We start from the raw sequence: 27,027 nt of genomic DNA on the forward strand, positions 1-27,027 counted from the left end.
TCTTTATTACTGTTTAGTTGAACTGATGGTGACACTAAACATCAAGACTTTGATGTTTTATACGGCATTCTTCCCCACTAATTAACTTCATTAGTGCAGTTAATTACTGGGGAAGAATGCCGTATAAAACATCAAAGTCTTGATGTTTAATCACAGCTTAAAAAAGAAGTTTTATACTCTTCGATTGCCAAACACATTCCAATTAGCCGAAGGAAGGTCACACATTCTGTTTTCCCGCGTGTCTTCCGGGCTTTTCCTGACTTCTGGTTGACCATTGGTTACTTGAGCCTGAGTGTTGATCTACTAGGCAAGCTGACAGTGGCATGTGGAGGGTGAAATAACTTCCCACAAGCTAAAACCCATCATATCTGAGAGACTCGGTTTCTGCAGAAGTCAGTGAAGACTTCCTGTAACGTGCCGAGGCAGGGAAAATTACTCTCAAGGAGTAATGGGTATTTGTTTTTCTGTTGGACTAATTTTATTATCAATTTAGAGCCACTCTGTCTTCCTATATGTTACCGTTCTGAGCCACCTAACGTCTGAGAGGCACATTTCCTTAATGAGCTCAGACTGCAGAGCTGAGGAAACAGGTGTGGTTTAAAGGGATAGGATGTAAGTGGGGACCCTACAAAGTTGATTATACGAATTCTTCAGTGACCAGTAGTCAGGCAACAAGAACAACAAGAACTCCTTCTCAGGTCATTTCCCTGTGGTGTGTGTTAAATCAGTTTTTGGTGTGTGTGTGTGTGTGTGTGTGTGTGTGTGTGTGTGTGTGTGTGTGTGTGTGTTTTAAATCAAGCGGGGTTTACAATAGCATAATGTGATTCAGATTAGCAATTATTGTAATTGACCTTGGCGATGAGTATCCTTGGCTTTTACCACAGTTTACTTAATACCTGAGGATGGCCAATTATCTCATAATGCCCACTTTATTGAGATTATCGTTTTAATTATGGCACTCAAAATACATCACTTTGTCAGCATTGTAGAGTCATGCATGGGAACACCACATTCAGGCGTTCAGAAATGGGTAAAGAGCATGTCGCCTCATCTTGTGACACAGTTGTGATTGTTTTCTCTCTCCCAACTCCGAACTATGATTTTGAAATATGTTATTTCTTACCGGTTAAATGTGGGTCATCCCGGCAAGAACAGCCACAGGGAGATAAAGTCTGGGATGCTGTTGCTGCTGCTGGGCTAATTGTGCCCTCTGAAAGGGCTGGAGGTGACTTGGTATTAATAGGTAGGTGGTTCTAGTTGATTAGGAGTGCTAATTGACAGCAGTCGCAGCACTGCTGATTATCTGAATACGCCTGAGGTCAGAGGTTCTCAAAGATAGAGCCACCCACCCGGGGGCTTGCAAAATTGGCCAGGCCCACTCCCCATTCTGACTCTTTTGCTCCAGGGCAGGGCACAGGTGAGGCTTTTTTTTTTTTTTTTTTTTAAAGCTCTTTGGGCAAGTCGGTCATGACGCCAGGGCTGAGAACCACTGCCTAGTCCTTGAATTGCCCCCCACCTGCTTGTCTCATCCTGTGACACTATCCCAGAGAAAGGGCACCTTTCTGTCCTCGCTGCTCTGTGTCTTACTCTCCTCCTCTTCCTCCTGGACTTAGCCTCGCCTTCCCCCCCATGCCTGAAATCCCCTCAGCCCAGGTGTGGACCCTGGCAGCACTGTCTCCTCCTTCCCAGGCAGTGCCTGGCCTACTCTCCCATAGGAGTCTCAGTGGGTAGATCTCACCCCCCAAAATGTCTCACATGCTCTTATAACCCGGTTTTCTGTTTATCACAGATACAGGTCTTCCTTCCTTCTTTCTAAGTTTCTTTGAGTAGCGATCAGCATTTATTCTGCAGCGTCTCTCTCAAATATCTAGTGTACCACTTTGTGGAAATGTAATTCTGGTTGATTAGATCAATTGTGTGTTCCCACCCCACCCCCTTCCGTGATCAACCTGGAGGATGCCATTCACATGTTTCCCCGTCGTCCCATGAGCACCTTAAGGTTAAGTGCATTCTTGTGGGATACCTAGGAAAGGACAGGAGCTCTTTGTTTTTCCAGTACAAACGTATATCATGGTGAAGATGAGTGAAGTATGTGGACAAGCTGGATTTCCATTCTGATTCTATAAACACATATATATACCTACACACACCCTGCAACATACACATACTTGTGTGTGTGACACATACACGATCGCGTGAAGTGAGTCGCCGGATCATACCTCCCCATCTCTCGAATCCATCCTCTTCGCCCCTTCTCCAGTGCCCCCTCCAGTCCGAGTCACCCGCATCTGCCCTGGATCACTGCCTCCCTGCTAACTGGGTTGGTAAAAGCAGGGACACAGAAGTGATGAAAGCTCAGTTTTGATGATCTGAAGCAAAATGCTGTTGTTTTAATTTTAGTATAATTGCAAGGTTTATGTTGTGCACCTAGTATTGTTTTTATTTTTAATTACCAGGGGGTGGAGGTAAGTAAGCAAGGTGGTCTTTTCCGGTTTTAAGTGCTCTGAAAAGTCTTAACTCTGGTCCCCCTCTAACATAGAACTTTCCAGAGATCTGACCGATTTTGAGAACATGTGTCATCCCCCCATTCTCCTCAGTGGCACTCAGAATTAAACAGACTTCCCCATGGCCTGCTGAGCCCCGCACAGCCCAGCCCTCCCGCTGTCCGGCACTAGCCCCTCATGCTGGCCCTCCAGGGTCGGCACCCAGGCCTCCTGCCTCTCTGTCCACAGCGTTCTCCTGGCCGTCCACCTGGTTGGCTCCAGCTTTTGCTCCCACTGTCAGCTGAATGTCATCTCTCTGAGAACCAGTCCCTGGCCACCCTGTCAGGACGCTGAAGGTTAGCATCCTGTTTATCTCCTTTGTAACATGTTGCCGTTGGCACTTACTAATTTTTTATTACTATATCAATAAGTTTATTTTGATGCCCCCTACTACAACAGGGGTGCTCTGAGGGGTACTGTGTGCTCAGTCAGTGCCTGGCCCACCCCACCCCACCAGTCCTGATGCCTTACTCACCTTAGGGTCATTTGTCAAACTTTGGTGAGGTTGGGGTTGCGAGCGTAGACTTTATTCTACTACCCCGGCTCACGGTCATGTCAGAAGGTGTGCTCGACGTGAATCCTACGAATGAGAGAAAAGAGCAGAACTTCTGAAGAGGGCACCAAGCCAATAGGGCAGGTAGATGCCCAAACTAGAGAATCTGCTGGCTGAAACGTTTGAATCTGGGCAAGTAGTGGGGTGGCCTTTGCCCAGAACCTGAAGAACTGCCCATTTGCCTCTGTCAAAGGCAGGCCAGTAGGAGACAGTGCGGCCACGCTCCAGGCCTCCCGTTGCCTGCTTGGGCTGCTGGCGAAGCCTTGGCCTGTGGCTTCTCGGGCAGATGCCAGAAATACGCATGAAAGAAAGGTCAGTATGCTTGCCATTTCATGTGGCTATCTCATTTCATCTTCATGACAATCTGGTAGGACAGGTATCTTTATTTTACAGGGATGAAAATTGAGGCCTCGGGGTTAGTTTGCCAGAATCACACAGCTAATAAGTTGCTGGAGCTGAGATTTGAAACCAGAGCACTCTCTCTGTCCAGCTTGTGATTATTCCATTCCATCCCCTTCCCTCTAGACTCGACAGCACCGAAGCACTGGTGCCGTCTTCACTTCGTGTCCCCAGTGTCTCACCACACTGCCGGTACAGAAGGAGCATTCGGTTAACGTTGTGGGATTTTACTGGCATCGCTACATGAGACTGCTTGCGAAGTCTTTGTTGTTCCTTAGATAGAGGAGTAAGGCCTCATGTTTTCATCTGCCAGCCAGTATTGAAAGCACTTCGACAAAATCACCCTCCGTCCCTCTGCTCTGGCTGGTTCCGTTCAGGGCTGCGGATGGCCTCTCTGACCCACTCTCCGTTCCCAGTAGAAGTCCTTGGCCATGTGTTTTCGCAGACTTTCAGTGGCTCACGGTCTATGGCATGACATTTGATTAATCTAGTACTGGATGCTTTGATGTATATACAGAGTTCTAGGACATTCTGCATCTAACTTCTGTGCCCCGGGTATTTACACACCCAAACGCTAGCAAGAGGATAGACGGTTGACTGTGTTAGCAGAGGGCTATCCTGCCACGGGACACATGTGCTTGAGTGTATGCGTGGGTGCCTGTGGAGAGGGAGACAGGGGACACATCCACACCGTGAAAGTCACACCCACACTCTGAGTTACTTTTGTCGTCATCCAGGCAGTCAGCTGGCACTTACTGGACCGTCCATATGTTACAAAGTGCAGGATTCCTTTAAGCCGTATTTAGTATTAAATAGCAAAGGCCTACCACTGGGCTAGTGTGCTTGCTTTTTAATAAAATAGTGATTGATCAAATGGTGTCCACCTCATTTCTCACCGTGGTGAGTGAGAGCATTTTCTCGCCGTCCGTTTTCAGCATGCTGCTATTACCGCACCATTTAGCTCGATGCCAAATTGCAGTTGGCGCCATTCACTTCTGTTTACTCGAGTAGTGCCGTAGTGATTAAATGTCACTGGGTACACCGAGTATACAAAAGTAATTAACCTAAAAGGACATGTTAGAATAAGGGTCAACAACCTCTTTAGCCCACGCTGCCACCAGCAAGACTTAAGCGTTGACAGAGGTGTTGATGGCAGGGCAGGGACCAGGTGAGGAGTGGGAGGGAAGGAAGAGTCAAGGTCAGAGAACAGGAGCCGGAGACCAGCACCCACAGTTGTTTGCGGTGGCAAGTGGACACCTCTGAGACGTGTTCTGCAAGGCCCCTTACAGTTTCGCTCTCTGACCTATGATCGAGTGGTGGGAGGGGGTGGGATTCGACCAACATGTCAGCGCTGGTTAGTGGAAGGAGTGTGGTTTCCTGGTTAGACCAGACTCATCTTGCTTGGCACACACTTGGCAAATCAACCTGTTTCTCCAGTGTTTTATGTATTTTGTCAGCCCTGCATCTTTAGATCTGCTTGTCAAATGAAAGCCGCTGCTTGAAATCATTTCTTGGGAAAGATTGGAAATTGTATCTCCGAGTGTCTGTGTCTCTTTTGTTTTCATTCGTCAGTATACTGAAATCACTTTGTTAAGCTGATTGATACTCATGCTGTATGTTGCTTTACATGCTAAAAATTTACATAAAACTCTAGTCATCTGTGACTGAACAATCAGCCACTGTAAAGCTCTTTTTAAAAAAACAAGTATTATGTCTGTCTGCCCTATACGGGGCTGTTTCTTTCATCACCTGTGTGTGGTGACTTACTATCCATTAAAAAAACATGAGGACTGAAGGTGGTTTTTTTTTCCCCTTCCTTTTACCACATCCCTCCTTGGGAGATAAACATTTCTAGGAGATCCCCAGGGATCACTATTCTCTAAATGAGCAGCCACAGAAAAACTGCTGATGCCTGCATTCTTCTTGTGGTCGGTCTGTCAGGCAGGATTCATTTAAATCTTGCCTTTTCAGTGGTCAGACTTGAATAAGATTTGTTTCTCCCTGGTCACAGGCAGGTGATGAGTACATGATGAAAGACGAAGGAGAGCCAGTTGAAAAATGTCTCCCTTGTGTAGAAGATTTATCTCTTTCAGAATAAGAAAAATTGGTGGCCTTGATAGTGTCACGTTTATGCAACAACAAATACTTCCTGTGTGTTCACCCAGAGGTCAGATCCTGTGCCCTTGCTGGTGGGGAACAACCAGGGTAAAGCTACCACCTTTGACCCTCTTTCCACCTGGCGTCATTCCGCCCTCTGTCCCAGTTTTAATTTTTGTACTGCTTCCTCTTAGTAGCTTTACGGCATAATCCTGAAGATTGTCTTGTCACTGTATCACTTTCAGAATTACCACTTTTGACTTTTGAAGGCTGCCTCCTTCCTTTGGGGTGCCTACACACACCACACCTGCACTGGCGTCCCCCCGCCCCCCGGCCCCAGGCAGCTGCTCTTCTGGCTGTGACAGTCATTATACTGAGTGCTGAGAACACAAAGTAATAAGGCACAGTAGCTTTTGCCCTTTGGTAACGCACAACTTCTTCTCTCCGGGTAACACGAAAATAATATGGGAACAAGCAAACGTAGGCATGCGTGTGGATACAGGAACAGATCAAGTTTTGTACTCACTGATTTGTTCAGCAGCTATTCATTGAGGCACCAAACCAGGGGCATGGTCCCTGCCTTCGTGGAACTCGAGTCAAATACAAGGGACAAGAAAATAATAAGAAAATAATGGCTGTAGTATAAATGCTAGGATGGAAGTAAATAAGGGGCTATGATAGAGATTTCCAGGAGAGATCTTCTTGGGTAATATCACCAACAAGACCTTTCAGAGAAAGTGGCATTTAAGCTGAGACATAAAAGGTAAAAAACGCTAGCCACTTGGACTGGGGAAGAGTTCTTGGCAGAAGCCCATGCTGTGGGATGAAAGAGTATGGGATGTCCGGCTCTCTGACAAAGAGACTCTGAGCTCAGATTGGAGAAGGGAGGCAGTGGCCGGGTCAGGCCTGTTGTACTTCTGTGAAGTGCCAGATTCTTACATTAATAGGCATGATTCCCATTGTGGCTTTAGGATCTTTGAGACCTCTGTCATCCAGTATGGTAGCCACAAGCCACACGTGGCTGTTAAAGCCCTGGAAACGTGGCCAGTCCAAATTGAGACTGGCTGCAAGTGTGAAACGCGTGCCAGATTTTGAAGACCTCGTACTAAAAAAATCACGTAAAATGTCTCAGTGCTGGTTTCGATATGGATTGTACGTTGAATGGTATTTGGGGATACGGCGGTTTAAGTGTATGACTAAAACTAATTTTACTGTTTCCAATTCTTAAAAATCTGGCTACTAGAAAAGGTCTAAATACGTATGTGGCTCACATGATGTTTATGTTTGTTGGGTCTGTTCTAGAGCACACACTTGAGTGTTTTAGTGAAGGACCTTACGACCAAATTGAGTCATCACTGAAAACTGTTTTGCCGTATTGAGGTGGCAGACAAAGACCTGGAGTTTCCGATGAGCCCCCTCAAAACTGTAAGGCAGCCTGCCTTTGAATTGATACACTGTTGTTTCCTTCCGTGTTCCTGCGGAACTACCCTCCGATGTTGTAGAGAATATTTGCATCCGTAATACATAAGGATATATAGGAGGCTCTGTGGAGTTAACACTCTTTGGAAGAAAAAAAGGTTTAGTCTTTGAAATAGATTAAAACAGTTTACTGGAAAAAATAGCAACATGAAAAGGCTTTCTTTTCCAATAAATTTTAATAGTTACTAAAATGAGGATTCTGGTCCATTAAGACATAGCTTTTGCCAAGTCTTCGAGCTGAGTCACTTCTTTTCTCGGAGCAGCTGCTCTACTTCAGCTTCTTTCAAAGCAGCTGGTAGAAGTCGGTTGATATTTGGATTCAGGAACAGAACACAGTGCAAGTGTAGGTCCAAAGTCAGTCACCTTCCCAGAAAATGTAGGAAGGAAATTTTTGCCAGTCCCCCCTTTTTGTTTTTAGGGCAGTCAGACTCACGTATCGTGTCGTAGTTGTCAGCGCGACTTGGTAACATTGATTATAAGGCAGCAGTGAATGAATGATCTAGGATGTATTTTATGGGTGCTGTACTAAAAAAAAAAAAAAAAAAAAAAAAAAAAATTCCCAGAGGAAGGTGGCAGGTGCTCGTGACTGTAGTTTACAGAGCACGTACAAGATTATAAATCTTGTCTGTTTACGAGGGAAGGGAACTCTTGACGGAGGACAGACACACGTAAGAATGTTAGGTCTTGTGGACTTTAAGGAGGCCCATTGGATTGAAGGGCATGCGGCGGCTTTGGGGCGATCAGTCCGGATCAGAGATGGGACTTCTGAGCAGTATCTGTGGGCTCACTTCTCCTGTCCCCTCTCATTCTCCCAGTTGCTTCCTCATGTAACCCACAGTTTGGCCCACGGGCAGACAGTGGCTGTCCGGAGAGGGAAGCTGAGGTGGCCACACAAGGACCAGACCTGTGTCTTTGGTGTCAGAGCATCACACAGCAGCAGCAGCTCAGCTCGCCAGCTAAAGTAACTGTGTTTAATGAAATTTCTGGGGTGGAGCCAACAGCTTTATTCCAGGAAGAGGAAATAACATTCAAGAAAACCCAGGAGGACATTAAGCTAATGTCCTAATTTAAAATCAATTCTATTGATACCTTATAAGTTATTATAGCGTTTTATCCTGACCAAGTAATACATAATGCTGAGGCCATGGAAACAAAACATGAATGACTGAACATGCAAGTGCTGTGTATTTTACTGCACGAAGGAAAAGATATGTGGGACTTTTGTATTCTAAGTATTTTTAACTCCCGGGGCCTTACTGGAGGGCAAGGTGTAGGTTTCATCCATCTTTGTTTGTCCGTGCTTAGTGGGTATTCAGCAGATACTTGCCGAAAGAGTCCATGAGCACACTGACCTTGTGTGGTGGTTCCACATTAGCATAGGAGTAGCGGCTCTTCACAGGCTAGCTACCGCGTTCACAACGTGCACTCTCCTTTCATCTTGGCAGCAGCCTTCCCAGCAAGGACTCCACTCAGCCTTGGTTTGCCCACTGGGAAACTGAAGCTTAGAGACGTTCATTAACTCGTCCAAGGTCACACAGCGGGCGGTACAGCCTAGTTTGGCCCACCTGCCCTGACTCTAGGACCCATTCCGTACCCACTGTGTGCACTGCCTCTCTTGTGAATCTTTCCTCTTTCAGCTCCTCTTGTTTGGTCGAGTTTTGATTATCTGCCAGAGACATTTATCTTGACCCAGGTATCTCTTACCAGGAGAGAAGCAGAAAGGCAAAGACAACAATAGAACATTTTAAGGAATGTGTTGCTCTTGTCATGTTGTGGAAGGTGAAACATTTATTAAGAACAGACTCATTACTTTATATGGAGATTATACTTTAACAAGGGCAGGTCTTCAGAAAGTCCCAGTCATTTTTGAAGGTGAATTTTGATTTATGCTAATTTGAAAAAAGCAAGTTCTGTGAGGGTTATATACAGATTGTGTTTTTAATGACTTCCTTAATCAAGCAGGTTATTTTAAAAAAGTCTTACTGTAATGAGCAGTAAACTGACACCGGTGACTGGCTTAGAGCCCCACCATATTCAGGTCTTTCACCAGCAGCATGCTATAAATTTTAAGCTAATTTACATAAATTTGCATGTGTTCTGAGTCAGTATGTAAGATGTATATATTTTAGCCAAATATGTTTTATGTTTTAATTTTTCCAAATTGAGGATTATTTTCTCCATCTCTTCTGGTTGTTTTTCTAATGGGTGGGATAATCAATGTTACAATGTTGTATCCGTTTTAAAGAGCTGTATGAATGTAAATAATAAGCATTTTGTGTAATACTGTACAATAAAACCTCAGTCAGGAATGCACTGGGGTATGCTACTGTGTTTGGTAAATAGAGGTGATTCAGGATACTACTTTCACTTCAGAACTTAAAGTATTTCATAACTCTGAAATGCTTTGAGGACTAGTGAACATATCGATGGCAGGGTGACTCATGATTGAAGGGCTCCTCCTGAAGGCCCTTCTGCTGAGGATGCGGGGTGGGCAGAGTCCCTGCTGATCTCCAGCAGTACCTTGGCCTTTCTGAACTCAAGAAAGTCAACAATATTCATGTCTGTTTTAGTCATCTAGGGCTTGTTTTTTTGTTTTTGTTTTTGGCAGAGGAAATGATGCTTGAGGACTTTAGTTATGGCACCAGTGAAGGGTCAGCCAGCCTCTTGAGCCTGACTTCTCCATCCTTCCCTCCCCCACTGCCATTAACAGACTTCCTCTGAATTGTCCCTCATCTAAACTAATTCCCATACTGAATGAACTACAGTCAGACTGACAGTATAATTAATGGTCTAAACCAGGCTGGTTTTGAGAATAGAGGAGGCCTGGACAGCAGTTGTAAGGTAGGGGCAAAACCCCAGCCGGATTTTCATGGTATCCTCTTGTCCCATCATTATCCCCTTTATCTGATGGTTTTACTCTTTGGTACCAAGTAGATGGGGTGTTCGAAGGCTGTAGCTAATGAACAGACCATATCAAATGTGTTTGAGAGTTTTTGATCATGGTTCTTCAACCATTCCTTCTGGTTGGAATCTTGGAAGCGGGCAGGGACATACACCCACTGCACTTCGTGAATGGCAAGCAGCCTTAGCTTGATGTGCGTTTGAAATCAAATTAGAAAGTCCGACGTGGAGGTGGCATTTCTAGTCCTGCGTGCAGTATCGAACCAAAACCTTTACTTTGTTGAAAGGAGATGTGTTTTGGTTCGTAGCAGTCTATTGAAACCCTATCATCACAGACCATCTGTATATCTGTGCTGAGGGCTAGTGCTACACAGATGCCAAGAATAATCCTTATGTGGGGCTCCACATAGAAGGTCCACACCAGCTCTGTAGTAAATAGCATGCAGTTCTCCGTCATAGTGCCGAGTTGCTGCTGCCGAGGGGCTCAGTTCTGTGTCTGGGACCTTGCCTTGTACTTCTTTACGTAGGTTCTTTCTCCTAGTCCTCAGCGCAGCCCAGTGAGGAAATGGGCGGGGTGTTCTTGTCCCAGACCACAGAGAGACAAACTGGGCAGCATCCCCAGGGCTACACAGCTATTAAGTGGAAAACTCTAGACTCAAATCTAGACAGGCAGTCTGACTCCAGACAGATGCTATTGCCTGCTAGTAAAATCTGTGCTACCTGTTATTAAAATTAGCTAATTGTAACAACACTATTTCTTGGGGTTTTTTGGGGGGCGATGGTGTGCTTTATAGAACTCTTTGTCATACGTGGTCGTCTTTGAAGTGGCAGAGGAGTAAAGGTGAAGGGACGGGGCCATCCATTTCAATTGAGGGACGTGTCTGTTTTCCATCTGACTTGGTCAGTAATAACCTTAGTAAAGTCTTGGTTGGGTTTCAAACCAGGATCTATCATTTTTCTCATTTGAAGATAAAATATGATTTATGATGTTAGGAGTAACTCTTGTAAAGCTTACCTTTTGCTTCCAAAGCAATTGGGATCTCCATATCATAAGACTTACAGATTTTTATTATTTTTTCCCCTGGTCTTTTGTCTGCCTCCTTCCTTTTCTTTCCTTAAACATCTGCTTTGTTCTTTTTAATATCCCAACACAAGTGTTTTGTTTTTAAAAATACAGAGCTTTTGGGACGCCTGGGTGGCTCATTCAGTTAAGCGTCTGACTTCAGCTCGGGTCATGATCTCACAGTTGATGAGTTCAAGCCCCACGTCAGGCTCTGTGCTGACAGCTTGGAGCCTGGAGCCTGCTTCAGATTCTGTGTCTCTCTCTCTGTTCCTCCTGCGCTTGTGCTCTGTCTCTCTCAAAAATAAATAGAGATTTTAAAAAAAAAATTAAAAATACAGAGCTTTTTAGTAAGCATTCACATTTAAGGTCTTTTGCCTTCGAGGCAAAAAGGCCACTTTTTCTGATTGTTATGACCCTCCTTTCTTAATGAATTTGTTGATACGTTCACATGATCAAACGGTAATGAGAAAATGTTTCTGAGTTTGTAGATTTATACAGAGTCATGATGCAGCTCCAGTAAGTTTCCTGTGTAGCAAGCTAGGGGAAATCTAATGTAGGTAAGCTTGTAAAGTAGTGATAGAGAAATAGAAGTACTTCGTAGTGAAAGCATGACTTTGTCTTTACAAGTATTTATTTAACTCCTCCTGTTCACATGCTCAGCAAAGATCCAAGAGGCCTTCCAGTAGCAGAACGGTGGTGTAAGATTCGTGATGGCAGTCTGTGCCAAGTCCAATTTGATTCCAGAGCAATTATGTTATTGGAACATCGCGGATTGCTCCGGTGCCCATTGTGTAGCTTAACCTTTAAATGCTAGTGATAATTACTTTATCCTTCTACCAGGAGACTCCAACATATAACTCTGTTCTGCAGTAAAATTCACAAATAAAATACTGCCCACAGAGCCAGAAACCAGCCAGTTAAGTAAAGCTGTCTGTACATGTATGTCAATAAGTAAGTATAAAGCATAAAGATAAATAAACATTACCATTTAAGTATTGATCTTTAAGAAAGCATTTCATAATTGTTTAAAAATCAATTTTTCCTTTCGGACAAAGTGGAAATGACTTTATCAGTAGAGGGTGTCAGAATCAAAAGACTCAGATTGTTGATAATCATGCACACGTAGAGTTTTTTTTCTTTCTTTTTTTTTGTAAGATATCACATGAGTCGGATGAAGGCATGTGGGAGTAGGTAGAGGAGTAGAGATGAAGGAGACACAGAACTTCCCCTGCTGCTAATTCCAAGGGGCGTCACTGCTCAGCTCTCACTGCAATGCATGGTTTCTTGTGGAACTGTCCAGCCTAGTGGTCTTCTGAAAGGGCATGTGTCACTTGAATTTTAGGTTAAGATTGAGGAGCACAAAAGTGATATTTGCTCATTGATGTTCAAAAACATTTCTGGGCAGTTCTCTGCTGCTCACTGTGCCGGGGGCCCCCACCCCCAAGTAACCCACAGACCGTGGTGGGAAGTAACCTTGTAAACAAATAGCCACATATTGATTGCGAGGGCTCTACTCACTGGGTGAACAAAGTGTTAAGGGAACAAAGAGGAATGGAGTGATTAATTCTGCCTGCCAGTGTCTGAGCGAGCTTTAAAAGGTGACATTAGAGCTGGTTCTTAAGAATGAGGATTTCAACAGAAAGATACCGAGGGAAAATGGGCATTCTCATAAACCAGGAAAAAAGGCTACAGATACAATGAAAATGCACAGAGCACTGGGCAACACCAAGCTCGTGGCGCTGAGCTCTAAGGCCAGGGCTCTGGTTTAGGGCATGGACTGAAGGGCTTTGGAAACAGCCACGCTCAGATATGGGATTCTTGTTTTCCCCTAAGGATAGTGGGAAACCATTTGTTGTTTTTAAGGAAGACTGAGAAGTGGTTGAATCTCTCTTTGGGGAAATACGAACCCCAGAAATGTGGAGGATAGACTGGAGACAGGGGAACTAGATATGGGGTTCTGACATTAAATATGGTAGGTAGTGGCTCACAGATGATGTTTGCAGGCATGATTTTAGTGGAGTAATGGTTATAAAAACCTAGTCATGGTGTGAAAATAAAGCAGAAGCATTGAACCGAGTCTTTACAGCTTAGGAACAAGGGTTGGAACTGCATGGAAATACGTGAAAATGAAGCAGTCCAGTTTTAAAAATTATTTGGCTTCTAATGTTTTGTTTCAGCCTTCCGCCTTACTGAGTAACGCGTGCCATCTTTTCTGCCATTAAGCTTAAGGGTGAATGAATAGGGATAGTTACAGGGTTTGACGCCTACAATTTATTGCATTCATTGAAAGCGCTGAGAGAGAATGCCAAAGGAAGGAAGGGTTTAGAGATACCCAGCCCTGTCGTTGGGAACCCACTCACTGTCCTTCTCGTCTTCCTTTGCCACCAAACTCCTACCCCCTCTCCTTCCTGCCTTTGAAGCTGGTGGTGGAGTTGCCACCAGCACAGCTGACCACTAGGGGGTGGTGTCTTGGTAGAGATACTGGCGGGGCTGGGGGGGGGGGCGGGGGGAGGGAAGGAAGTTAATTGGTTTTCCTCTAACAACACACTTTGAAAGTTTAGCCACAGAAGAGAATGTGGCGTTAAGGTTCGGAAGAAGTGAAATGGAATACAGGGCCACAAGTTCTGGATATCACACTCCCTCCCCCATAGTTAATTTAAAAGCCCTTATAAATGTGTATCTTTTTTTCTTTTTAAGTTTATGTATTTTGAGAGAGTGCATGAGCTGGGGGACGGGCAAAGAGAGAGGGAGAGAGAGAGAATCCCAAGCAGGCTCCATGCTGACAGGCGCTCCAGTGTTGTGTATCTTTATAATACCATCAGACTAAGATAAAGGAGGAAAAAAAAGTACAAAGGTTAGTTTTATATGAGAAGAGTAAAAGTTATCAATGAGGAAGAGCTTTACGGAACAGTTTCCTGAATTGATTCAGATGGCAAGGCGGAGATATTCTGGTGGAGATTGTTTGCTGTTCCTAAAACTTGTTTTCTTAACTCCACAAATGTTCTTTCCACCATCCAGCCTGGGTCAGTCTAGCGCACAGAGCCCTGTGCTGGTGCCCTGATGAAGGACTTGGCTTCTCTGGCCTTTACGACCTACCCTCCACAGGTCAGCCCTGCTCCCTCTCTCACACCTCACCTTCATGTCTAGCTAGCTCCTGTTTGGTCTGTCTGGAGCTGAGTCACTAGCCAGTTTGTAAGGTTGCTTCCCGCTTCCATTGACACTTTATTCATTTCTTCATATCTGGTTTTAGATACTATCTAAATATGCCTACTAGTCATACTATCTAAATATGCCTACCGGTAGCCACCTGGCCTCAATGGCAGACACATCCATTCTCTGTGCTTTCAGTGCTTATTTTTGACGTGTGGGCCTCCTCCACCTGGGACCTCTTTGGAAGGGCAGAAATGACGGACATCACCTGAACCCATACGGGTCGCTCCCGACCGTGTTCCCAAGAGGGAGGGACTGTTTTTTTCTGTTACCTGGTCCTAATGGGGGTTCCAGGGTTTCCAGAGATAAACAAACAAAAAAAAAAAGAGCAAGCTTATGAAAACTGTAGGAGTCAGGAACAAAGTGAATTTTTGCGGATGTTTTGTTTCTGTTCTTATTACTTGCCACTCTGAATCTTCCATGCCCACAAGACAAGGGACGAAGCAAAATTCTGTAAATAGGACCTTAGTGTCACATGATCGCCATTTTTGGGTGCTCAAATTCCCAAAGAGTACCTCTCTTCCCTTTTCTTTGAAGATTTACTAATTTTTCTCCAGGTTGAACTCTAATGTATTTAGTGTTTCTATAATGGCTTAAGATACTGGCTTCCCATCAGCCAGCAAACTTGGTGGGGGTGGGGGGGTGGCTTGCCTTTTTCTTCTTTCCTTTTCTTCTTCTTCTTTTTTTAGTGTTTGTTTATTTATTTTGAGAAAGAGAGTGCAAGTAGGGGAGGGGCAGAGAGGGAGACAGAGAATCTCAAGCAAGCTCCTAACTGTCAGCACAGAGCCCGATGTGGGGCTCAAAGTCAGGAACTGTGAGATCATGACCTGAGCTGAAATCAAGAGTCAGATGCTTAACCAACTGAGCCACCCAGGCACCCCATTCCTTTTTTTTTTTTTTTCCCCCCCCATCCGCTTCCTTTCTCACTTTTCTAAAGATGCTTTGCCAGTGTAATCAACATCTCCTTTGGACCAGACCCCTTCTGTCTTCTGGATTTGCTGTCCCTGCCTCCTTTTTTATTCCTTGGCTCCCTCTGCCACGTCTCTACACGGTTCGTTCCTTTTATCCCTCATTCCCTTTTCCATTTCTCCTTGGTTTTCTCTCTACACCTCTGTTGCCTTCTTCCTTTCACCTCCTGCCTTCTCTCCTGTCTCCTCCTAAACAGTTTTGCAAGTGTATACTAATGAAGAAGAGGAACATTAAGTCTTAAGTGACTGAAGAACTCACTGTTAAAGGGATGGTCATTTCTCAATGCTGCTTTCTTTTCTAACTCCAGAGTTCTTCAGTATCCCCATCAGCCAGTTTCCGAGGTGCCGAGAAGCACAGAAACTCCACTGACTACTCCTCTGATAGCAAAAAGCAGAAAACTGAAGAAAAGGAAATCGCAGCTCGTTATGTAGGTTCATTCACCTTTGCTTTGGGGGAGGCCAGTTTATTCTGCTTTTTATCAGCAGCTATTTTACCCTTTGACTGTTATCAACCACAATTAGAACACAAGAGAAAAAAAACATCTACTAGGAGAAGAAGCTAGTGATTGCATTTATAGCTGGATCTCAGTGGGCTAGCTGAAGTCCTCTGTGCGTGCAGGTCCGTGCACACGTGTCGTGAGTGAACACAGTGCTTTATCTGGAAGCTAATAGAAGACATCTTAGGTGTTCCATAATATCATTTCTATAGATGTATTTACTTCCCTCTGTGTATTTCAAGGTGGCTGGATTTTCTCTGGTCAACTAGAAATGTTAAGGAAAAATATAAAATCATAGAAAAACCTGGTAAAATGCCTAAAATGAATTTGTGCTAAGGAATAAAGCAGGTTTTGTTGACTATAACTTGTAGAGGCACCCAAATGTGTGTCCAGCATGGGTGAAGCTCATTTTTCTTCGGTGACTGGCCCTCCAGGGCACATAGTGAAGGGAACAAGCTGGATGGCACTGGGGAGGATGCAGGCAGTCCCCTCTCTGCCCACTGTGGAGCTGCCCTGCAAGACTGTAGGCCTCAAAACAAGGCTGCAAGCTTGAATTCCCATGTGACATCTCCCAATTTTATTTATTTATTTATTTATTTGTTTGTTTATTTATTTAAATATAATTTATTGTCAAGTTGGCTAACATACAGCGTATACAGTGTGCTCTTGATTTTGGGGGTAGATTCCCGTGATTCATCGCTTAGGTACAACCCCCAGTGCTCATCCCAACAAGTGCCCTCCTCCATTCCCATCACCCATTTTCCCCCTCTCCCGCAATCAACCCTCAGTTTGTTCTCTGTATTTAAGAGTCTCCTATTGTTTGCCTTCCTCTCTGTTTGTAACTATTTTTTCCCCTTCCCTTCCCCCATGGTCTTCTGATAAGTTTCTCAAGTTCCACATGAGTGAAAACATTTGATATCTTTTTCTGACGGACTTATTTCACTCAGCATAATACTCCAGTTCCATCCACAGTGTGGAGGTTCCTCAAAAACTTAAAAGTAAAACTACCCTGTGACCCAGCAATAGCACTACTAGGAATTTATCCAGAGGATACAGGAGTGCTGATTCATAGGGGCATATGTACCCCAATGTTTATAGCAGCGCTTTCAACAATAGCCAAATTATGGAAAGAGCCCAAATGTCCATCAGCTGATGAATGGATAAAGAAGATGTGTATATATACACGATGGAATACTATTTGGCAATGAGTAAGAATGAAATCCCAATTTTAAAAGAGTAGCTACTTACCCACAAAAACACTGAGAGAACAAATCACACACAACTATAGGCTGGATTTAGCCGGCCGTGCTAACTTCTGCTCTGGAGTAACAAGCAAGCCATAAGCTTCAGTTTGTTGTGTGTTGTTTTGTTTTGTTTGTTTTTTTACCTGTGAAGCGGAATTATCATATTACCTCCCTTATAATTATCATCACCATGAGGATTAAAGAACATAGTACATCGTTAAGTGTTTAGCCCCGTTTGGCGCAGTTCATTTCTGTAAGATGTGAGGAATTAGTCTGGACTCATCTAGGGTAAATCTGTCCTTTGTGCCTGTGCACTGGGGAAGGAGGTAATGCTTGTCCATTGTCAATGCAGGACAGCGACGCTGAGAAGAGCGACGACAACTTGGTGGTTGACGTTTCCAATGAGGTACGTTCAACCTCCTGCTCTCACCCGCTGTCCCAGTGACTCGTGCCCAAGCAGTTAGTGTGCAGAGTGTGTGCCTAGTTTCTAAAGGGACCCGCTTTTTGTTTACGTGAAGAATTTATGCATTACTAGTTTTCTGTCTTAATCCTTTTTGTATTGATATTCTTTTCCATGAAGTATCAGTGCCTTTTGCTATCACCATGAATGCACACCAGACCTCTGTGGTCAGCCTGCAGGTCTTGCGGACAGGCAGCTTGCAGATGTGTAGGGTACTGATTCTTGTTTTCAAATAAGTACAGCTGACCCGGGGACAATGCAGGTGGTGGAGGGGGTGTTTAGGGGCACCAGCCTCCCGCATATTAAAAGTCCACATGTAACTTGCCTTTTTTTTTTTTTTTTTTTTTAATTTAAGTATATAGTTAGCCCACAGTGTTCTATTAGTTTCAGGTGTACCACGTAGTGATTCAGCTAGTCTACACATGATGCTGCCGTGTAGAACTTTGGTTCCGCCAAAACTTAGCCTGCTTTTGACCTGCAGCCTTACTGATAACATAAACAGTCGATTGACACATATTTTGTGTGTTATATGTGTTACATACTGTATTCCTACCATAAAGAAGCCAGAGGAAAAAAATGTTAAGAAAATCGTAAGGAAGAGAAAATGTGTTTATAGTACTGTACTGTTAATTTATCAAAAAAAAAAATCTGCATATAAGTGGACCTGCACAGATCTGCCCCCATGTTGTTCAAGGGGTGACTGTACCATAAATCTTGTATTTGAGCTCAGTTCCAGGTATTTTCTTGAGCAACTTGGTGAGTCTTTTATTATCTATTACAGAACATTGTGCACTTCCCCACGCTCTCCGCTAGAGACGTCCACACCCAAGTACTCCAACCTTGTAAATGTGCCGTCCTGCATTAATGCCCTTCGTTCCTTTGTAGGATCCATCTTCCCCTCGAGGGAGCCCAGCACATTCCCCGAGGGAGAATGGTCTGGACAAGACGCGCCTGCTCAAGAAAGATGCCCCCATCAGTCCAGCGTCTATCGCATCCTCCAGCAGCACCCCTTCCTCCAAATCCAAAGAGCTTAGCCTTGTAAGCTGGTCTTTGTCATCTTTCTCGGCGTTGCCTCTTTCGAGATGGTTGGCTTTGATTATTGAAAATTTTCTATTTTTCATATTTTTCTATAGGACTCTTATTTCTAAATATATATGTGTGTGTGTGTGTGTGTGTGTGTAAACATACATAGTTTTGTTTTTTTGTTTTTTTTCTACCGGGTATTCAAATTTAATCGACAAAAGTACTTTTGGAGCAGAATGGGTTTACTGACTTACCAGTGATAGATGTGTGTTTTATGACTCTTTTTGCAAGGATAGGGGAGGGATATGGGGAAATTGAGTGAAACGTGTCTTAGGGAAGATGAAGAAATACACTCTGGGGTTACAGGGATGGTTTTGTCACCTATGGTTTACGGTAAATTTCGTTTTTGGCTTAGATGTGATTTTGTTGCTAGCTTTGTTTGAATTACCAAGCTATATACGACTGCAATAATTTTCCCTTCCTATCTAAGAAGTAATCTGTCATTTACAAAAGTCTACCTTGACTCACACCACAAATCATGGATGCAAAAATGAAACTGCTTGCAAGTCAGGATAATCTCTCCATACCCCCTTCTTCTGTGGCTGTGTAGTTAATTGCATTTTTTGTGTAGTATGTCTTCCTTTTTCCTCACCAGGTTTTTCCTTGTAACATAACATTAAAAAAAAAAAAAAAAGACAATTCAGTTTTCATCTAACCTCTGAGTTTACAGCTAAAGGAAAGAAAATTCCTCAGTGTGTCCGCAACCTAGGGGATGTGTCTGGCACAGGGCTATGTTAAGTTCTTTTTTTCTGTTGTTTCCTCCTGGCCTTCTGGCCTTCTTGTATTGGCAACTCCTCTGTGCTGATCTCTGTGACAGTTCAGGCTTGGGTCTGTTTTAACGGGACCCGTTAGCCAGGAAACCTTGTGACGTGAGCAGTCCACCAGGAACCCAGCTCAACCAGCTTTAAATCAGAGCAACCAGCAAGCGGTCGGTCACAGTCAGGACATCACGATTTGTCAGCGTCTGTCTGGCTCAGACCAGTTTCCTAGAAATCATCTACTCTGCCCTAAATTCGGCTTCAGTTTATGTCCTCCTGAACATTGGTTTTATGAACTCGGTGAACTCGTTTTGTTTGTTGGTTTGCTCCTTTTAATTATGAAAGTGAAGGCCCAAGCTGAAGAACCTTTTCCATTTTTTTCTTCCTTCTGATTTGCCTTTTTAAATGTTTAACGTCATTGTTAAAACTGTGCTCTAATTGCCACTATATTCTATTCCATCTCTTGTTAGAATGAAAAATCTACCACTCCTGTTTCAAAATCCAATACCCCTACTCCACGAACCGATGCACCCACACCAGGCAGTAACTCCACTCCCGGATTGAGGCCTGTGCCTGGAAAACCACCAGGAGTCGACCCCCTGGGTTAGTAAGAAGAAAGGTTTTCTGTATATTTATGCTTCTTGTTTTTAAAGAAGTTAAAGCAATTTAAAGAGTGCAGTACCTTCAGAGCAGTAATGACCAGCATTGTAAGGTTGTTAGAATTATTTAATCTGAACCTTGATGCCTTTTGGCTTTTGAGAATATTACAATAAGTTCATTTGAATCCTGGCTCCTTTAACGTGTGTATTAACATTTTACTAACTTACTGTTATCTGTGTTCTTGGTTTTTCTCTTCCCTCCTTCCGTTTCGGTCTGTAGCCTCAAGCCTAAGGACCCCGATGGCAGTCCCTTGTCCATACCCAACCCCGTTTGGGATCGTGCCCCACGCTGGGATGAATGGGGAGCTGACCAGCCCAGGCGCTGCCTACGCTGGGCTGCACAACATTTCTCCGCAGATGAGCGCGGCGGCTGCTGCTGCCGCCGCCGCCGCCGCCTACGGGAGATCCCCAGTGGTACGCGTGTGGCCCTTACAGAATCAGGCTCTTCCTCAGCCCGTGGGATTGCCAGACAGATTTGTGAATGTGGTCTATATAAGTGGAGGTATTTGTAAGGGGACCTGTCATACTTGTAAATTAAACTGCATGCAGTTCTGTCGTGAGATCCATTTTCTTTCCTAAGGTGAGGAACTGTCTTTGTTATTTTATGTTTTCTTTTAATTTTAAACCCCCAAGAGCAGAGCAAATAATAATGAATGCAGTGAACCCTTTGTTTCCATCATAAGCTTCAAAACTTACACAAATAATTTTTTTTCATGTATGGTTCACCCCCCCCCGCCCCCCCAATAGATTACCACTAAAATCATAAACGTCCTCTCTTTTCCCCAGTAGATGTTGCTGCATATATATTTTTAAAATCCTATTTTAAAGGCTGTGTTCTCCCAGGATTTAGGGAGATAGCGGGTAGGCTGAGATGAGTTCATGTAACCGTGCTTGTTTTTGTTGTCTTGCCTGGGAAAATTGCAGGTTGGGTTTGACCCACATCATCACATGCGCGTGCCAGCAATACCTCCAAACCTGACCGGCATTCCGGGAGGAAAACCGTGAGTACCCCTGTGCCTCGTGCCCACTGGGCCCCGGGCCCCTGCCCGCCCTTCAGACTGAGCACTGCTAGGCAGTGTGGGGGAGTTCTTGAGGCTCACGCTTTTGCCTTGCGAAGAATTTTCCATTTTCTCTTCACCCAAGAAAAGCAGTAATGAGGTGGGGTTTTGTATTTTCAATTTAAAATCTGGAGCTTCTAATATGGAAATGCAAATTACCGAAGCATCTCCAGCAGTCAGGTCTTCTCCACGTCTGTTACTGAATTCTTTTGTTGCCTTGAAAAAAAGCGTCTTATGTGCAAACCTGGATGCTCACAATTTGAGCGTGTTGGGAAAAGATGTGCCAAACTTCAAAGGCTGTGAAAAGAAAGAAGTGTGGTCTTATGCTCAGTTGTGTTTGTGGAAAAGGTGGCTTGCTCATTTGGCTTCTTGTCCCGTGAGCGAGGTATTTGTAGCATCCGTATTCACAGGCCCCTTGGGTTACGAAGGCAAAACGCACACGTCGGTTTTTCTGGCCTCTTGTATGTGCCACTCTCTCGCCTTATCTCATTCCACGTCCTTCATTTCAGTCCAGCGTACCTTTTTCTTACTACCTGTGCACGGTTCTCTCTGATCTCTGGCTTCGTCTTCCGGGTACAAAGACTTTACTGTGAAATAACACTGGCTCCTTCCTTAAAATCGCAGCCTGCTTCCTCCGTCCTCTCTTGGGGAAGCATCCCCGCGGACCCTCCCCGCCTTATTAGTCACATGTGTGTATTTACTCTCACGGCTCTTTGTGCTGGCCGCCTCTCTCACGTTCCACGCCGTGCACACGCTGCTTCCCCGGGCTGCTGCTTTCTCACAGCCCTCTCCTGTCCACACGTGACCCTCCGTAGCAGCTAAGTCCCTTCTCCCAGAGGCTTTCCCAGTGGCTTGCCTGCCTCGGGGCATTTGCTCTTACTGGAAGGCCTGCAGTGCTTTTTCTGTGGCTTATGGTCTCAACTTCAAGTGTCTGCTGAAATGTCACTTATTAGAGCGTTCTGCCCTGACAGCCCTATCTAAAATAGCATCCATCACTCCCTTACTCTCCCCATCACTGTTCTTTTCAACTGCTTGCCTTTTTTATGCTTGTCTGTAGGCATCATCTGCCTCTCCCTGCTTGAATGGAAGTTCCGTGAGAGCAGAGCAGAACGCTTTACTCTTCAGTTACGGAAGTAGCTCCAGTGCCTGAAATGGTACCTGGTTCCTAGTTGTTGCTCACAGTATATAGTTTTTAAATGAGTGAATGAATGGGGGTGCGGGGGAGAGAGAGAGCACAAGTGGGCCAGCCGGTCTCTTTCTTCTCTGATCTCCCATTGCTTCTTTATTCACTCCTGTACACTCAGGCACTTAGTTTTCACCTTGTTGTTTCCCATGCATAATTTACTTCTGTCCAGATCTGTGCTAAACTTCCCCGTTGCATCAGACACAATGCTGGCTCCATAGCCAAGTTGCTCCGTAAATATTTGACTGATTAATAAGGGAGGCAAAGCAAATTAGACTTTGAGTTCCCTGAGAATCGAAGGTATAAATACGCATTACCATAAAATTCTGTGTGCCTGCCTGTGTTCTGCAAATAGTTGTTGATTGACTTACAAGTCTTGTTGACTAAGAACTCTGATGTATTTGAAGGTGAAAATTTGGTGTATTTCAAGCAGTGACTAAATAACAAGGTCATAGGATTAATCAAATAACTCTAGTACCTGTGAGTTCCATATGAACCCATGGAGATGGGAGAGGTTTTTGTAGGGAAAAGGTGTGATCCCAGGTTCAAGTACTGCACAGTCACCACTTGGTTAACTAGCTGTTGCACCGGAGCTGGAGTATCACCGTGGGAACAGAAGAGCTGGTTCTTCTTGGCTCAGCTGCTGCCCAGGGGCCATGGCGGGGAGACAGCTGTGTCAGGAGTATAGAAAGAAGATGCCCGTCTTGGTTTAGGTTTGGGCCGTTGCAACCACTGTCGAGTTAGAGCTAATCTGATTGAGGAGGCACTTCGGAGCCTTAAGCTGGGCTCCTTTCCTTCCCCTCATTTTGATTCTTAGCATTGTACAATTGTTGGGATCCTTTGGGGCAGATTGATGGCTTTGAGGATGGTTGTGAAGTTTTGTTCCTGGAGGTGATAGAGCCACATCTAATGCAATTGGCAAATGACATTAGGAGTCCCAGAGAGAGCAAGGTGTGGTCAGCAGAGCGAGTTGTGGAGTGTGACAGATGAAAATTTGAATTCTTACTCTGCCAGTGGGCAACCTTGAGATAGTTGGTTAACTTTGTGAGCTCATCTGTAAACCAGGGGTGGCACCTCCCTGACAGGCAGGGCGTCAGGATGGAGGAAGATAAGATGTTGTACGTTTAGCACCGTGTTTGGTATAGGGCCGCAGTTCAGTCAGTTGCGGCATCATTTCCTGGTTAGCTTTGCCCCAAGGTATTATCAGTTTTTCAGCGGCTTCTGCAATAGAACATATTGTAGCGGGCAGAAGTGGCCCAAGATGATTAGATTGAGTAAATTAGACTCCACATCCCTGTCAATTGGTGCCTCTTTATACAAGAGGGCGTCAAGACATGTAAATTCACGTTCATGTATGCATATAGAGATAATATATTTTTATTACAGATTTTTTACCGAAGAAATGATTGTAACAATTAGGTGGCTCTTCAGATCTTAAGGTACAGAATTGTGAAACTTTGTTTTGTGCTTATTTTTCAACAGAAGCAACTCATATTTTTGTGCTAGAGCACAAAACATAATAAATCACCTAAAGGCTTTTCCCCTACCACACACACAAAGTAAATGGCCTTTCTCCAGACAGACTTAAAACAGTCGTGTATCTCTATCCTAATTATTTTTACAGAATGAGTTGCTAGATGTTATCAAAAGTTATAATTAAATGCATGTTCCAAACTAATGAATAAAGTAGCTTTTCTCGAATAATTCACATTGGGTCCTCTTGTCTATTTTGGTGAATTCGCAGGAGTTCCACTCAATATGTAATTAGAACGACAACATAGTTTAATTTCAACATAAGCCCAAAACGGACTTTTTCCCTCACCTGCTACTTGAAGGAGACATCTGTAAATATATACAACTATTCAGTCAAAACCCTAGTACTAATTATATCATGAGTTTATGGCATGTGAATGTAGCCGTGACAGAAGACCTCAGGTTTATGGGTTTTAGGCTGCTCACAATTCAGAAATCTTTCCCTGTTGTTGTATTTGTTTGTTTTTATAAAAGCAGGCTTTTTCAAGATAGGAACAATGCTTGACACACAGTAAGCCACCAACAAGTATTTGTTGGTCGGCTAACCTACTAGTGGGTTCATATGCTACTACTTAGAACCTGATTTTCTGTCATACTTCATAAAGTTCAGTGGCCAGACCTTTTGTTGTGAATTCAAGGCCTAGTCCTGTCTTGTGAGACCTTGGAAACTTGAAGTGTTGCAAAGTATGAGAAAGATAAGTGCGCCGTTACAGAACTGGGCCTTTTAGAGAGGGTCAGGGAGGTGGGGGTGGGAAGGCCAGGGACCTTCTTTAAATATGCTGCTTTTTCCTAGAAAGATAGTGATTCGGATTAAATAGCATCTTCAGCGCACAAGTTTTAAAAAGAGCCACTTGCAGATGCCTTGACTGTTCGAGGTATATAGTTCTGTCAGAAAGTCCAAGCTGCTTCTGTTCTCCTTACAGTCTTCCTTAGCCATTCTTAGTTCTTAGTGCTTTTGCCTGCTGCGCACACATGTGCGTATGCGTGTGTGTGTGTTTTGGAAGAGTGCGGGTCACCGTATTCTCTGGTGCCCTGTACCCTCTCCCTCCGGCCCTACGTTGCTACTAAATGGCCGGACATCTCGGACATCTTGAGTGTGTTATTCGCACGTCAGGTTCATCGTATCACGATGCTTCCCCACACTGGGTCTTCCTCCCGAATTGCCCATCAGGACTACTGGCATTCTGGTTCTTGTTTCCTAAGCTCAGAAACTCAGTTATTGGCTCCTTCCTCACATCTCATTCATTATGTCCTACAGAATTTTATATCCGCTGTTACTTTTAGTGTGGCTTCCTTAGCCTAGCCTAGTTCAGGTCCCCCACTGCCTTGCATCTAGATTATTGGAATAATTGTCTCTTACTTCTCCTACCCATGTGTTCCTTGCTGTCAAATTTATTCTGTCACTTGCCCCAGTGATGTCCTACCTGTTCTCGCTCCAAAAACCCTGTGGTGAGGGGCGCCTGGGTGACTCCATCGGGTAAGTGTCCAACTCTTGATTTTGGCTCAGGTCATGATCTCACGGTGGTTGAGAGCAAGCCCTGTGTTGGGCCCAGTGCAGAGCATGGAGCCTGCTTGGGATTTTCTCTTTCCCTCTCTCTCAAAATAAAAAATGAACTTCAAAAAAAAAAAAAAAAAGAATTTAGTGAATTCTGTTTGTCGAGTTGTCAGGCTGGCATTCTAGGCCCTCCCCTTTATAGCGTTAGGTGTCGATACATTGAGTTGCTATACATATAGATACATATCAATATATATACATGTATGTACACATTTGATCAGACTGTACTCGGGCCAGCTCCCTCAACCACTCCTCTGTGTAATCATTATTAAATAAATGAATCCTTGGATTAAAACCAGTCCAGCAATTTCCATCATTGTACCTTCTCCTTTTAGAGCCCTTGCTCTCTGCCGTTTCCACCCCTGGAATTGTTTTTCTGTCTTCCTCCCTCTTTGGTGAGATCCTTCCATTCCACAAAACCCATCTCTACTACCGTGTCACTATTGAAATGTCAGCTTTGTCTTTTCTTTTTGAACCACCACAGAACCTATATTTCTTATCTTCCGCCTGGTATTGTGCTCACTTCTATGCTTTTCTCATCATACTTCCTAGATTAGAAGCCCCTATTGGGCAAGACCAGTGCCTTCCCTGATTTTGTATTCTTAGCATGATGTCTGTATCCAAGCATGTGGCTAAAAAGTCCTTACTGATGAAATTAATGAGACAGAGAAAGAATAGTGCTTCAAGCCTGGGTTTCTCTGAGTTTTAGAAAGATTGGCTTTCAGTACACATTTCAGTACACTTTGCTAGCTACACATCAAAGAGTTTGCTGAAATCTGATAAGTGTGTACTAGAGTTTTATCGTTTCCAGTCTTGAGTATCTTACGTGTGCTAACAGCAAACAGAGGACCATATTATATCCTTAACACAAGTAGGTTCTTGAAATTCTTCTTAAAGGATCTCCAGGAACATAGTAGGTGTTCACAGAGTGGTCGCAGTTGAGTTGAAGAATGTCCTATCAAAAACCTCAAAAGAAGTTGTGTGCCTAGTTTCTTAACTATTTTAATTCTCAAAGCTCTTTAAAAACCATTTAGTGATACTAGAGAGGAGAGAAGGGATGGCTTTTCAAGTAAATTATCATTAAGAATGTATAACACCATCTAAACTTGGAATAACCTTCCCCTGCCTTCTTTTAAGATTTAGTCTTCATGACCTCTTTAATTGCTAAATCAATTAGCCTTTTCCTCCTTCGTCATCCCTCAGAATCTCAGCCTTTCTCTCCAAGTATTGCTGCCTTTCCCCCCTTGCCTGATTGACACCCAGCTCTCTCCCAAGGGGAGCCTCTCTGAGGGGATGCCCCTTCATTTGTTTCATATCCCAAAATCCTCAGGGCCAGTGGTGGGGTAATAAAGGCTGTCATCACCCTGTACCCCTTGCAGTGTGTTCTAGAACCGAACTCCTTTACCTTTTTGGGAAAACTCTAACCCTTTCAGGCTTGTGCCATTGGATTGTACCCTCCCCCCCTTCCACCTTGTTGGGGGATTTTCCCAGTTTATTAAAGACTGGACCCTTGGCTTAGGGTCTTCCTCCACTCGGAACCTGCCATCATCCCAGGTGACTCTGGTGTTCACAAGGTCAACCCCCAGTAACCTCGTGTCGTGGCTTGGACCATGTCCCCTCTAGCTTCTCCCTTTGAGTGCAGTTACCTACTTACAGGGTCACAAGGAAGATGTCGTCCCTGCCCCTCCCTGTGTCATCTCCAGAGTCCCAGTGTCCCATCCAGCACACCCTTCTCTACCTCCACCTGGCCAGAGTGATCTTTTGCATTGCAAATCTGTTCCCAG

The 27,027-nt window shown here is 44.2% G+C and overlaps 1 protein-coding gene across 12 annotated transcripts in view; it reads left to right on the plus strand.

Annotated features, from left to right (window-relative positions):
• Positions 1-27,027, plus strand: part of TLE4 (TLE family member 4, transcriptional corepressor) — a 141,026-nt gene that overhangs the window by 102,015 nt on the left and 11,984 nt on the right. For all 12 annotated transcript variants that reach the window (XM_042964050.1, XM_042964051.1, XM_042964057.1 and 9 more), the window contains 6 exons: positions 15,522-15,641; positions 17,307-17,360; positions 18,300-18,452; positions 19,726-19,858; positions 20,135-20,328; positions 20,839-20,915. In XM_042964050.1, coding sequence (XP_042819984.1) covers positions 15,522-15,641; positions 17,307-17,360; positions 18,300-18,452; positions 19,726-19,858; positions 20,135-20,328; positions 20,839-20,915 — 731 coding nt within the window. The remainder of the gene's footprint in view (positions 1-15,521; positions 15,642-17,306; positions 17,361-18,299; positions 18,453-19,725; positions 19,859-20,134; positions 20,329-20,838; positions 20,916-27,027) is intronic.

The sequence above is a fragment of the Panthera tigris genome, chromosome D4 (assembly GCF_018350195.1).
Source record: "Panthera tigris isolate Pti1 chromosome D4, P.tigris_Pti1_mat1.1, whole genome shotgun sequence".
Lineage (NCBI taxonomy): Eukaryota > Metazoa > Chordata > Mammalia > Carnivora > Felidae > Panthera > Panthera tigris.